Genomic DNA, 12,046 nt, shown 5'->3' on the forward strand with positions numbered 1-12,046 from the left:
CTGAACCGCGAGAAGTTTTTCTTCGTTGCATTCTTGAAAAAGTATCCGTGGGAGCTGTGGGTAAAGCAATTTTAGGTAGCGTATTTTATTAACAATAGTTTCCCCTTGGAACTTTTATACGTTTCATTAATTTCCCTTGGCTTTGGATACATTGGAGCAAACATTATAAAGATATACATTTACATATATACATTTTATATATACATTTTAACATTATACATTTTAAAGAAACCTTGGTCTTTGGAAATTAGGATGAAAGCTGTGAAACTTATTCTTCGTGGTCAAATTTCTCATAATCAATGGTTAACTGTATATGATGAGCGATTATCACGAATTTGTAATTTAAACGATGAATTTCCTGATTTATAGTTAGCTACACTTAACGTGTGACTATTACGAACAATCATAATCCGTGATCAATCATTATAGCAACATTCCGACATACCATTTATCCATAAATTCCATACGCTCGCAGTATTCGCTACTAATATCCAAATATCAAAGACAACGTATCGTTCAAGCAGACGCAACATATTCCGTAAAGAAACGAATCGTCCAAAATCTTTGCTCCTCTTAAAGACAAAGGTCCACCGTTATGTCCGTGCCATTCATAATTCGCGTATCGAGATGTAAATCATGCGGGCATACACAAGACACACATAGCGCGTAGAGAAATGATACGAGACAGAGAGCGAGCGCGAGAGAGTGTGTCGTAATTAATTAATATAACATCGTTGCTCGAGTCATGGGGTGACGCACGGTTATACGAGCTAATATGTACGCAGCCTTATCGAACATTGTTTGGCCGCGCCGTGCCTCTGGCTCGGCCTGTGTTCGACCCTCTTGCTATCCGGCCGGCCTCCCTCACCTGGCCCGACGATAGGGGGTGGTGAAGTGGCCGGCGGGCTTTCGCGTCGGTGGTAGTAACCGGGCGCTGAGCGTTATGTGGACGTACAAACAGTGCAAGACCATGTTGACGCATGTTTTCAAGCCTCGTTGGCTGGTATTGATCTTGCTAAGTGCAGGAAACCGGGAGTGCCGGTGCGAGAGGCAAAGGCAGAGCGAAAGAGAGGGATAAAGAGGTGAGGGAAGGAAGGGTAGAGAAGGAGAGAAAGAAGGGTAGAGATAAATGGAAAGAGAAAGAGGGTGAAAGGGGACTAAAAGGAACGATTGAACCAGCGCGGAGTCGAACGTCGTTGGATGGACGAACAAACGGTGGAACGAGGAGAACGGATGGACGACGACGAAGCTATGGTAGAGAGCAACGTGCAGAGGAGAGAAAGCAAAAGCGTGGCATTGGCCAGGACACGGCGTGGTGGACTCGCCGACACGGCCGTGTGCCACGGATACGAAACGCCACGCCGCACGCGGCATATCCCGAGCAAGCCGTGAGGGATCCGGCACAGACGGCCTAAGAGGGTTCGAACGCAACCATGGCAACGTCGCGTCCCCAGGGAGGTTGCCCTCTGATTGGTTGTTCCTCGCTTTTCCACCTATACCTTGGATACTCGCACGAGTTTCGCCACGCCGCGCCGCGCAACACCGCCGCCACTGCCCGATTATCATCTATGGCGCTGGCCAGAGAGCGGAGAATCCCTCGTGTGAAGCCGCGATGGCCGAAGTCCCTCGATCATCACGGTCAACCTTGGAATTTACCTTTTAAGAGAAAACGAAGACGATCGAAAGAAGTGGAGAAGAATCTTCGCTCGCGAATATGTGTCATAGTAGTAGATGGTAGTTGGGAAAAATTATTTCGTGGTATTTACTCTCCGTGTTATGAGATTTTCAGTTTCTTTGGGACACGAGATGTAAAAAGAGATTACGAAGTCTTTTCTGCAAGGTTGTCATGGTTATCTTCGTAGAATTAGGATGACTGCTGTACGTGGAAAATGTTATTGCAGAGAAGTTGTAGACTTATTTATTTCGATATAAATACGTGGTAATTTTCTATTGTAATCGTCGTAATATATCGATGGATGAAATTTGATACATCAAAGGAAATGATTATTCTGTTAAGAATGTCTTTTTATGCGTCATTTGGCTAATTGGAAATTCCGATCCGAGAAAGGTTGGAAAATAGTGGTATAATTTGGTCCTGGTTATCTTATAGTTTCGAGGAGTATGAACCGGGTCCAACGAATATTCTCTTTTTCCGTTTAGTTAACTAATTCTAGAGGAATCTTCTTGAATCGTACAGTTCCAAAAACTTCCCTCGACTTGGTTGAGGAACCCTTCGATAGAGGTATCCTCCCTTCTTGTAGTTGATCAAGAAAGTAATAGGAGTTGAGTCTAAGTTTCCTCTTTCTTTAGTTAAAAAAAATGTAAAAGTAATTTCTTCAAATTTTCGTTTTAAAGGTCTTCGAAACTTCCGTAGAAGTACAACTTTCTTTAGAAGTACAACTTCTCTTAGCTGATCGATAATTTCGTATAAAGTGTGAAAATCTTTTTTCTCATTTGGTCCATCTTAAATTATGAAGTTACCTCTGTCGAAAATTTTGAAGTTTTTAAACTTTCCCTCGAGGAATACTTCGAAAAAGGCATCCCTTGTAGTAGATCGATACAGTTTCAGATTTCTATTCGATAGTTTTCGTTCTGCCCCAAAGATATTCGAGCGAATGTCTTCTCGTGTTGTTTGGAGTTAAATGAAAAAAGTATCTTCTCAGTCGGTGTTTTAATTCTAATCCATTCAACGGCGATCGTAACTAGACCAAATAGTGGCAAAAAATACATGGAACGAATCCTTGAAACCGAGGTTGGAATTAATTTCGATTGATTGAAGAGAACTTGCAAATGAAATGCTATGTCAACGCAATATTCATCCATATCGGATTAAGAAAATTCCACATGAAATAAGCGTACCCAAATTTTCTTTATTTCTTTTTGTAATGCTCAATCGAACGACATTCTACTTCCCAAAGAAAAAGAAAAAGAGAAAAGAAAAAAAATTGCGAGCGAAAAATACGTAAGAAATATTAACACAGCAGGAAAAGCTCTTACAATCCTATCGCTAGTTATATGAAACTTCATGGAGCAGCATCGTGTATACACGAAGAACCAGCCAAAATTTCACGAAACGATCTTAAAATTCGCGTGCGACGCCATCTTCTAAACATTGCCAATCAAAGTAGAAGGTCTGCCGCGAGGGACGGGAGCGATGTACCCGGTTCGTGGAATTCCGAATGGATCGATTCAAACGAGTTTTCGGGACGCGGTAGGACGAGTTTACGAGGAACGACGGTATTGGGCGAAAGGAGTCCGCTGCGGGCGAATGGTGGATATTTGCCGGTGGCCCGCTAGAACACGATTTGCCACGTCGCTGCCGCCACGAAATTTATTCTTTTTTACTTTTTCTCTCCTCTTTTTTTCTGTTTTTTATTTCGTTCAATCGAGGGCCGCCGGGTGTGCAGGATCACGTTTTTCGCGGCGGGCGAAATGAATTTTGAATTTTCTCGCTGCCTATTGAAATAATATGGGGAGAGAAGAAAATATTTGGTTACTCTCGGTGGCCATTTTAGGCACCAAGATTATTCCGTTTTATTTCTGATGCCTATTAAATACGATATTATAGCGATTCCCCGCTTCGCAACATTTTTTCCTATCCAAACATATTATTATCCGAGCTTGGATACATTAGCTTTAAATCAAGTTATAGGTAATGGCGTGAAGAAAGAAATCATGTGAATTATAGCGATCAATCGAGAGATGCTTTGGAAATGAAGAAACGACGAGAGTATTGCAAAAATTGCAAGATGTTAAAGGTAGTTACATAGTATCGTTTCGAAGTATTTCTATTATTAGAGAGAAAGAAGGACTTGCAAGACTTTTCACTTACAAAACTGTCCATTCCGTGAAACACTTCAATACCGAGGTAAATCATTGATCCTCCTCCCATGGCTTCTCTCTTTACTGTTTATTTTATTTTCCATCAATAGCTCGAATGAATACGTACAAATTAGCGTCAGAATCATGGGTTGGCGAGGGGGGTGGACGGGAGTTGAAACGCGGGGGTGGAAGAGGAGAAAAAATAATAACGCCCCTTGCCGGGTCTGGCTTATTGTTAGCGTTCTCGGTGGCGCATGATAATTGAGAAAGTTGCGCTCATTGTTGGCAATCGAATTTTTATATCGTTATTCTCATTATCGCGCGAACGTTTAAGCGGCTGTTCGCGAACGGAACAGCCGACGTAGCAATTGTCAGCTATTAATAAAAGCGCGCGCCTCTTCATTGCTAGTGGAAAGAAGAGAAAGAGCATGTTCGTTGCGTTTTTTCCACCCTTTGCAAATGAGCCGAGCAATCGAGTCGTTTCATAATTTAACAATTCCGGCGTGATTCCATTTTCTCTCCCTTTTATCCTCCTTTCTTCTTTTTATTTTTCTACGTAATTTCTACTTTTTTTTCCATTTCGTTCTATTTATTTACTTATTTCCTTTGTTTGTTTGGTATAAACGCGATTATAGAGTAAATATTTTGTTTGTTATACACGAGAGGATGATACGGGACATTTAGAGGGAAGAAATTACGATGTAATCCGGAGCGTGTTTGTGCTACGAGTGATTGGAGGGTAGCAGGAAGGGAAATCGACATATCGTAGGGAGAGGGAATCCTCTTATCGCGACGAGGTATCTTCGAAATCAGGAAATCCGTGGAAGCGCAACAAAGAACTTAAGCTCCGATTTGTTGCTCGAGATTACTTGTTATTACGACCATCTTCCGCGATGCTCGCGCGAGAGATCTTTGCTAGAAGATATCGTCGGTGGTCATCGCGATTTGGACAGCATCACAGAAACCGAACTCATCAGCTGCATCTTTCGAAAATTTCTTCGTTTCGTTATCTAGATATACAATTACTGTACAATTCCTAAGGTACGAATGATTTGTTTCCAATCTTATCGTTGACACTGTCGAACTAAACTGTCAAATCGAATAAAATGGTTTCAGATTCTTTGCCTTTACAACGAACTAAAAATTTCTAGAGATCGTTGACGAAATTGACGTTTACCTTTATTAAGCATCGAAATATCGACGTACTTTTCTTATTTATGTTATATAACTTTATCGTCATTTTCTATGTACGTATAGTATATTTGACTATAAATTATTAAAGTATTACCCTATTTTGAATTTCTTTCTGTATCTATATTTTATTTATTTCAGCCTGGAAATTGGATTTGCTTTTACATAAATTACAAGCATAAATCATAACTGGAACATAAGAGATATGAAACACAAACTTATAAATAACTACGATAACATAAAAATATACCGATTCTTTCGTTATATCTCTCCTATCTTTAAATACTTTAGATAAACATTCTCCTCGTTGTATCATCATCCATTCCGCCATCCATTACCTATCCGTTGTTTCATTTGTTTTCTTTTCATTCTCCAATAATTGCATTTCCCTTCATCCTTGTCTATTTCTTTCCGTGAAATCATTTCAATCAAACCTTATTCAACGAACTGATGCTGCTTATTCGATTGTGAAGTAACAAGTACAATATGAAATTTACGAGTTCTGTTTCATAATCTGCGGAGAATATATTATACAACTTAGAGAAGATTGTTGATGTTAGGAAATGTGGATGGAAAACGAATCGTTTAACCGTTTGTTGGCAACGAGAAGTTGAACTTTGCGATTGGCCCGAGTCCTCGCTAACGTTTCCTCGTATTTCTCGAATGAACAGCTTATTAAACGTGCGGCTTGGCTTAGCTTAGAGTTGTACGTCTTGAAATAACCAGCATTCAGTTAAACGCGGAATATTTGTGAACAAATTTAACCAAAAGTCACGAATCTTTTGATCTTTCACTCAGTTTTCGATTTTGAATATTCAGAGCGTAACTACGTACGACTCTCTAATTCATCCAGAAAACGTAATTTAGATGAAATTTTGTTACGCGAAAGGAGTCGGATACTGTAGAACGTTCGAGATTAATTTAAATCGCTCAAAGAGAGCATCCTCTGTGTGTCGAAATTGAATTGAAAGAATCGAATATTGTAGAATGTTTCACGTTAATTTATATTACCGTACGATGATCAAAATATTCTGTTGGAATTTAGGAAGGAAACAGAGCATTGGTATTTCAGAAATCGTATTCTGTAAAACTTCTCCCTTAAAAATCGGACGGTGCAAAAATCCGAAAGAAACTCACTGCACTTTAGGAGGAATTTTTAATATAAACTATCGAATATAATCGATCCACGTGTATCTTTTCATTCACAAGTTGTCTTACTTTCTCACGATAAAACAAATTTCCTATTTTACTCATCGTCGGTTCTGTGTAATACTAAAAGCGCGTCGGATAGGTCGTAAGGGAAAGAAACAGCGGCAAACGATGCGAGATAGCGAGACGTACGAGCACAGACGTACACACCACTGAGAACACACAGTAACTCAATTTTCCATCCGACAACTGCTCAATCGCAATTAACAAACTGCGGCACAGTCTCGTGCAAACTCGACTGCGTGAGCTTACCCGGGGTTGGCGGGCAGAAGGGGGAAGAGGTTGGAAAAAGGTATCTAGATTTTACGGCTGTCGGATGGCTGGACAAGGAGAATAGGTCGAGAGATAGAATACAAACAGGAAGGGGTAGAGAGAAGGGTTCGATAGAGGTAGATAGAAGCGAGGAACGAACGAGAAAGAAAGAGAGGGAAGAAGAGAGGGTGTGTAGAGACGATGGATGATGGAGGGTACGACGATGAACGAAAAGAGAGAAACGTGGATGGTTAGAGGGATGAAAGAACGAGACACGGAGAGGATAAGTGTGGAAAAAAGTAGAATGCGAGGTGGCGAGAGAATGCGAGGATGGATACGAGGATGAATAGGTGCGGATAATGCGAACACATCGCGCGGAGTGACGCCCTTATCGTGACAAAAGCACCGTCATTGCGTCGGTTGCAGGTGTGGTTCAGTAATCGCAGGGCGAAGTGGCGTCGAGAGGAGAAATTACGGAACCAAAGGAGAGCAGCCGTCGATCAGGTAGTCGGCGGAGGCAGTAGCGGGGGTGGTAGCAGCACCGCGCCCCCAGCTGCGACCCCTGCCACGCCACGGTTACCCTTAAACGCCGGATTCAACGCCATGTACTCGTCGATACCGCAGCCGATCGCTACGATGCCTGACACTTACAGGTAATCATTCTGTCACCGTCTCTTTCGCTTTTGTTTCGCCAACCGTCTACGTGTATGGTATACTTATACAGGGGTGCAAAGACTTTGTGTATTGTAAGAGCGTATGGATCGAGCTCTCTCGTCGAGGTTGAATACGATGTTTGTTACGGGACGGTGAAAGGATCATAAGTGGAACGATCTCCTAGAGTTAGAGTAGTCAATTTAGGAATGGAGAAGGTTCATAGCTTTTCTTATAATTGTTCTTTATTTATTGTAACAGTCAGAGTTTCTTTACGAAAGTTTTGTTAGTTTATCGAGTTAAATAATCAACACTGGTTATTTTTTAATTATTGTCTGTTAAAAATTAGGGCCCCTTTATGAGGAATTCCTGAAGTATATCGAGAGATTTTTAATTATAATAGTTTATCGAATCGTGTATTTCGAAGAATTTGATGCATTTTTCTATAGCGATTCATTTTTTGAAAAAGTCTGTGTTATGAAAGTTTCAGTTAACTCGTGGTATTGTTAAATGTTTTTTTTTTACGTATTGGCAGGCTTTTTGACGAGTATAGTTCGTTCTTTTACGTTTCATTTGTAAACCGTGGTAGACTAACAATAGTATGGTAACTGCGATCCGTTGTTTAAAGATTTGGCAATTGTACTACGCTTTAATCGGTGTTGCATTGTTGCAGAGATTACAGATATCGGTATCGTCGAGTTTAAATTTCCCAAACAATCCTCAAATACCTTGTATTTTTCACGTTCAACATTTCACGATTCATTGAAAATCGCGCTGTGTACATAAATATCTGACCTTGTCAAAATTTAATCTTCCTAAAAGCTTATCTTCGAATGTCATTTCCAAAAACAAAAACATCATAATCCAGGCGCTGGCGACTCTTTGATATCGAATATTCGTCGGAACAAATTAAATTCTGCAAATATCGAATTCAACTTGCTACGTTGTATATTCATTAAATTACCGTAACAAATATCGTGTACCGCGTAAAATTCGCATACAATCGTTACACGAAAGTTGCCAAAAAGTTCGCTATTTTTAACCTTCCACGCGATTCAAAGCAAATCGAAATTCTTCTCGGCAAGAATAAGAATTAAAGCTCGACGTTGGCCCCTAAATCCTCGAAACTTGTGTTTTAAACTTATATAGAGGATAAGTTTCGAGGATTTAAGGGCCAACGTCAAGCTTTAGTTTTGGCAATAATTAGACCTGATAGATTCTTATATATTTATGACGAATTTAGAGTTACAAAAATTTCTCAAATGCACGTAAATCGTAAAAATATAAAATATAAAATATCCAAATATATCGAAAAATATCGATCGTTGCAAGTAGGTGAAACAGGTCGCTGTTCCGCCTCTTCGTGTCTACAAAAATATAAATTTGCCTGAACGTCCACAGCTTATTAATAACGAAAGCTACTCGACCTATTCGCTAGAAACGACGTTCAGACAAATCGAACATGTTGGTTATTTTGATCTGACGCGGATCTCGTTCCTCTGTTGGCAGCTCGATGTCGAGCAGCTTGGGCGGGTCAATGGGTGGAAGCTGTCTTCAGCAGCGCGCCGAGGGATATCCGGCGTACGTGTTCCACGAGCCTCTTCACTCTCTGACGCAGTCTTACTCCCACGCACACAGCACTGCTGCGCACTCGCAACCCCATCGTGGTATACCGACCTCTCATGGTGGAACCCCCACCACGCCAGGAGGACAGCCTGCAGGACCAGGTGGTGCACCCTACCAGCCGACGACCTCGACCGCGACTGGTGAGTTTCCGCTTTAAAGGATTGTTTGTTTGTTCTTGTTCAATCTTCAAGGCCATCCTCCGGTATCCGCTTCGTCTCCACCACGGCATTTAAACGCTGATCAAGGTCGCCACCGATCGTATACATAGGGCTCCGGTTAGTCGCCTCTTTTCTAGGTTGTACGCTACCTTGAAACGATCGTTCGACTGGATGAATGCAGATCGTGCGAATGAAAGGTGTATTTTATTGTTGGTCAGATGGGTTGTTGGCTGTTTAACTATGGCTATTGATAATACGTACCACGATGATGTGATAGGTGAGTGTTGATTGTTGCAGTGTATAGGTATTAAATTAGTAAATTATCACTAAATTTCCCAAAGTCAATGGCAAACAGAACCACCAGCCTCTGAGAAATCTTCCGAAATACATCAATGGTTCTGTAAAATCGAACGACTATTGATAATATGTACCACGACGATATGATAGGTGAGTGTTGCTTGTTGCAGTGTATAAGTATTAAATTAGCAAATTATCTAACTTTGGCAAAGTTTGTACATTTGTGCCGCTCGCAGGTCAAAGTGAAGTTTAACTTCATTTTTCGAAACGTTTAACATTTTTCGTCAAAGCATTTCATCGATGCTTATCTCGCGTAATTTCCACAATTTCCTCTGCTTTTCGTTTTGTGCGGCTAACCGATTTTACAGATGAACGGCTTATTTAATTCGTAGTTAATATAGCGGTTGCTATATCTTACTACGTAGACAGAAATTCTCAGGAATTTGTAACAGAGATGGTGTCGTGTGTTATTTACGTTTGGTAGTCACTGGATTCTTAACGTGTTCTTTTGTCATCGATAGTTTTAATGTCAGAAGTGGCTTGGAACGTTCCTTTCGGAGATATTATTTAAATTTCCGAGGCTTTTGCCAGTTTCCAAGATTCTGCGTGTTCTCTCGCGGTTGGACATATTCAAGGCGGATAGACCAAGGGAATGTTGATTTACAGGATTGCTTTGATGTTTGGTTAGAGTAATGGCGCAGATGTTATTGCTTGATGGATCTATTAAACGGTTGGAGGTTATAGTTACTGGTAAATGGTCTGTATGGTTAGACGCTATCTTGATTAATTTATAGGTAAACTGAATTGGTTGGTTAAGAACGCCAATAGCTAAATATGTATGTATCGCGTAATTATTTGATGGTTGTACGTCGTGATTTTCTAATTTTTCTATCTAAATGACTTGTGAACATTTCTTTTCAATTTTCTTTCCCACCCTATAAACGATATTAATTTCCAAGGTAAACTTAACAAGACCAATTCGCCACGCTACTCGTCGATTTGCGTAGTTAATCGACATATGTGTACAGCTTCTTATTGATCCAAATATTTCAAAAACTTCCAAACACGGTCACACGCGAGAACTCGAACAACATTTAACAAAGGACGATGTACCGGACATTTCACTTTCCACGAACACCCGCTGGAAGAAATAATTTCCCATTTACAAACGGATTTGAAGATCGCTCGTTTCATTCGTTCGAGCTTTCGAGTTCGATGGCGGATAAAGATCTGGTCGAAACCGGAAGTGGTGGCAGCGAAGCTCGATGGGGAAGAAAAAATTGCGATTCGTGTCGCGCGCTCGCGGCACTCGCGAAACGTGCTCATTCTGTAACATTGAAACTGCCGGTTGATTACGTACACTCGGGAATTCCGTGCGCGCGGCCGTGGCCAAACGACGAAAAAGGATAAGCGTCTTCGCGAGAACTCTGGTTACCCGTGGCGAACGACACGAGTGGAAAATACGTTTAATGGGCGCGAGGAAATTTGTGCCGCCGGAAACCGTACGATTGACGTGGAAAATGTTCAAATAAATTCTCGCACGCCTTCCTAACGAATCGTGTGTCTTCGTTCCTTCTCACTGCCGAAGTTCACCCTTTTCACGTTAAATATTTTTTGAATTGCGGGGGAAATTTATTTTACTCGATTAATTATCGTCAACGATAGGAATACATTTTTGATGTTTCGAAAGAAGGTACACTTGCGTTCTATACATAGGAGCAGTTATATCAGAAACCAATGCGTTTATCGTTTAATTAGTTCATAATATTGTTAAAGTATAATGTCGTGTGTAGGTAACATCAAGCGTGTGAACTGCTATATTTTTTTGTATCATTTAATTTGCTTCTTTTTTTTCATCGTTCGAACGTCGACTAAACTACCAACCAACAATCCCTTTCGCTTTGCACCTCGAATGCTTCGGCAGAGAGTCTAAACTTTTAGAATAAATCAATTCAGGCTCCCAACAGAATACGAGCAAATCCGTTTAGCCAAAGTCAATGGCAAACAGAACCACCAGCCTCTGAGAAATCTTCCGAAATACATCAATGGTTCTCTAAAATCGATCAGCCAGCGTATCTTACGTGTCGAGGGCAGAATAAAGTGTCTTGTCAAGGCACGGTTAGAGAGCTACAGAACGTTGTTCCGTGCAGAGATCAAAAAATGGTTAGCTAGAAGAACGTAGCTGGGACCAAGCTGATACTACATCAGGTCAAAGTGTGCAAAAACCGAAACAGTGAACATTCCAAAGATGTTAAAGGTGGACGTAGCCGTAGCAAAATTACGTACTAACCGTCTTCTCATCTCTGAACGGTAAGCAACAGTGCCCGTAGCTCGTTTAAGCACTTGACCGTTCGTCCACGGAATTGTAAAAGGATTTTAAAACAAATCTCGCACGGGCGCCAGCGGGCAGAATCGAAGACCGGGTATGTTCGGTGGTTTTCCAAGCGCCCATTCCATCCAACAACGTGGCTGCTGAATTTTCCATTTTCCCCGATTCTCACTTTCCCTCCGTCACCCTCTTGCCTTCTGTTTCTTTCTTCTTCGACTTGTCCCTCTTCCGCCAACGACCCTCTCCTCACCCTGTTCTTTCTCGTTTAACGAAAACTGTGCGCTGAGGTTCGACCCTCCTGGCTCTCTCTCTCTCTCTCTCTCTCTCTCTCTCTTTCCTGTCCCTGTCTCTCTCCCTTTCTTGCTCCTTTCTCTTTCTCACCCATCTCTCTCGCTCTCTCGATGGCTCTTCCTCTCTTCAGGGTATACAGGGGGGCGAACAGAGGATGTGGATGGGTTGGGTCTCGCCTCGGCTGGGCGAGCGCTCAATAACGTGCGAACCCAAAGGGGAG

General features: G+C 41.4%; 1 protein-coding gene across 3 annotated transcripts in view; it reads left to right on the forward strand.

Annotated features, from left to right (window-relative positions):
• Positions 1-12,046, forward strand: part of toy (paired box 6 protein twin of eyeless) — a 48,938-nt gene that overhangs the window by 25,631 nt on the left and 11,261 nt on the right. For 2 of the 3 annotated variants that reach the window (XM_033345281.2, XM_033345282.2), the window contains exons 7-8: positions 6,901-7,127; positions 8,635-8,891. In XM_033345281.2, coding sequence (XP_033201172.1) covers positions 6,901-7,127; positions 8,635-8,891 — 484 coding nt within the window. The remainder of the gene's footprint in view (positions 1-6,900; positions 7,128-8,634; positions 8,892-12,046) is intronic. The other variant, XM_076627726.1, reaches the window with a different exon arrangement.

This window comes from Bombus vancouverensis, chromosome 2, assembly GCF_051014615.1.
Source record: "Bombus vancouverensis nearcticus chromosome 2, iyBomVanc1_principal, whole genome shotgun sequence".
In the NCBI taxonomy this organism is placed as follows: Eukaryota; Metazoa; Arthropoda; class Insecta; order Hymenoptera; family Apidae; genus Bombus; species Bombus vancouverensis.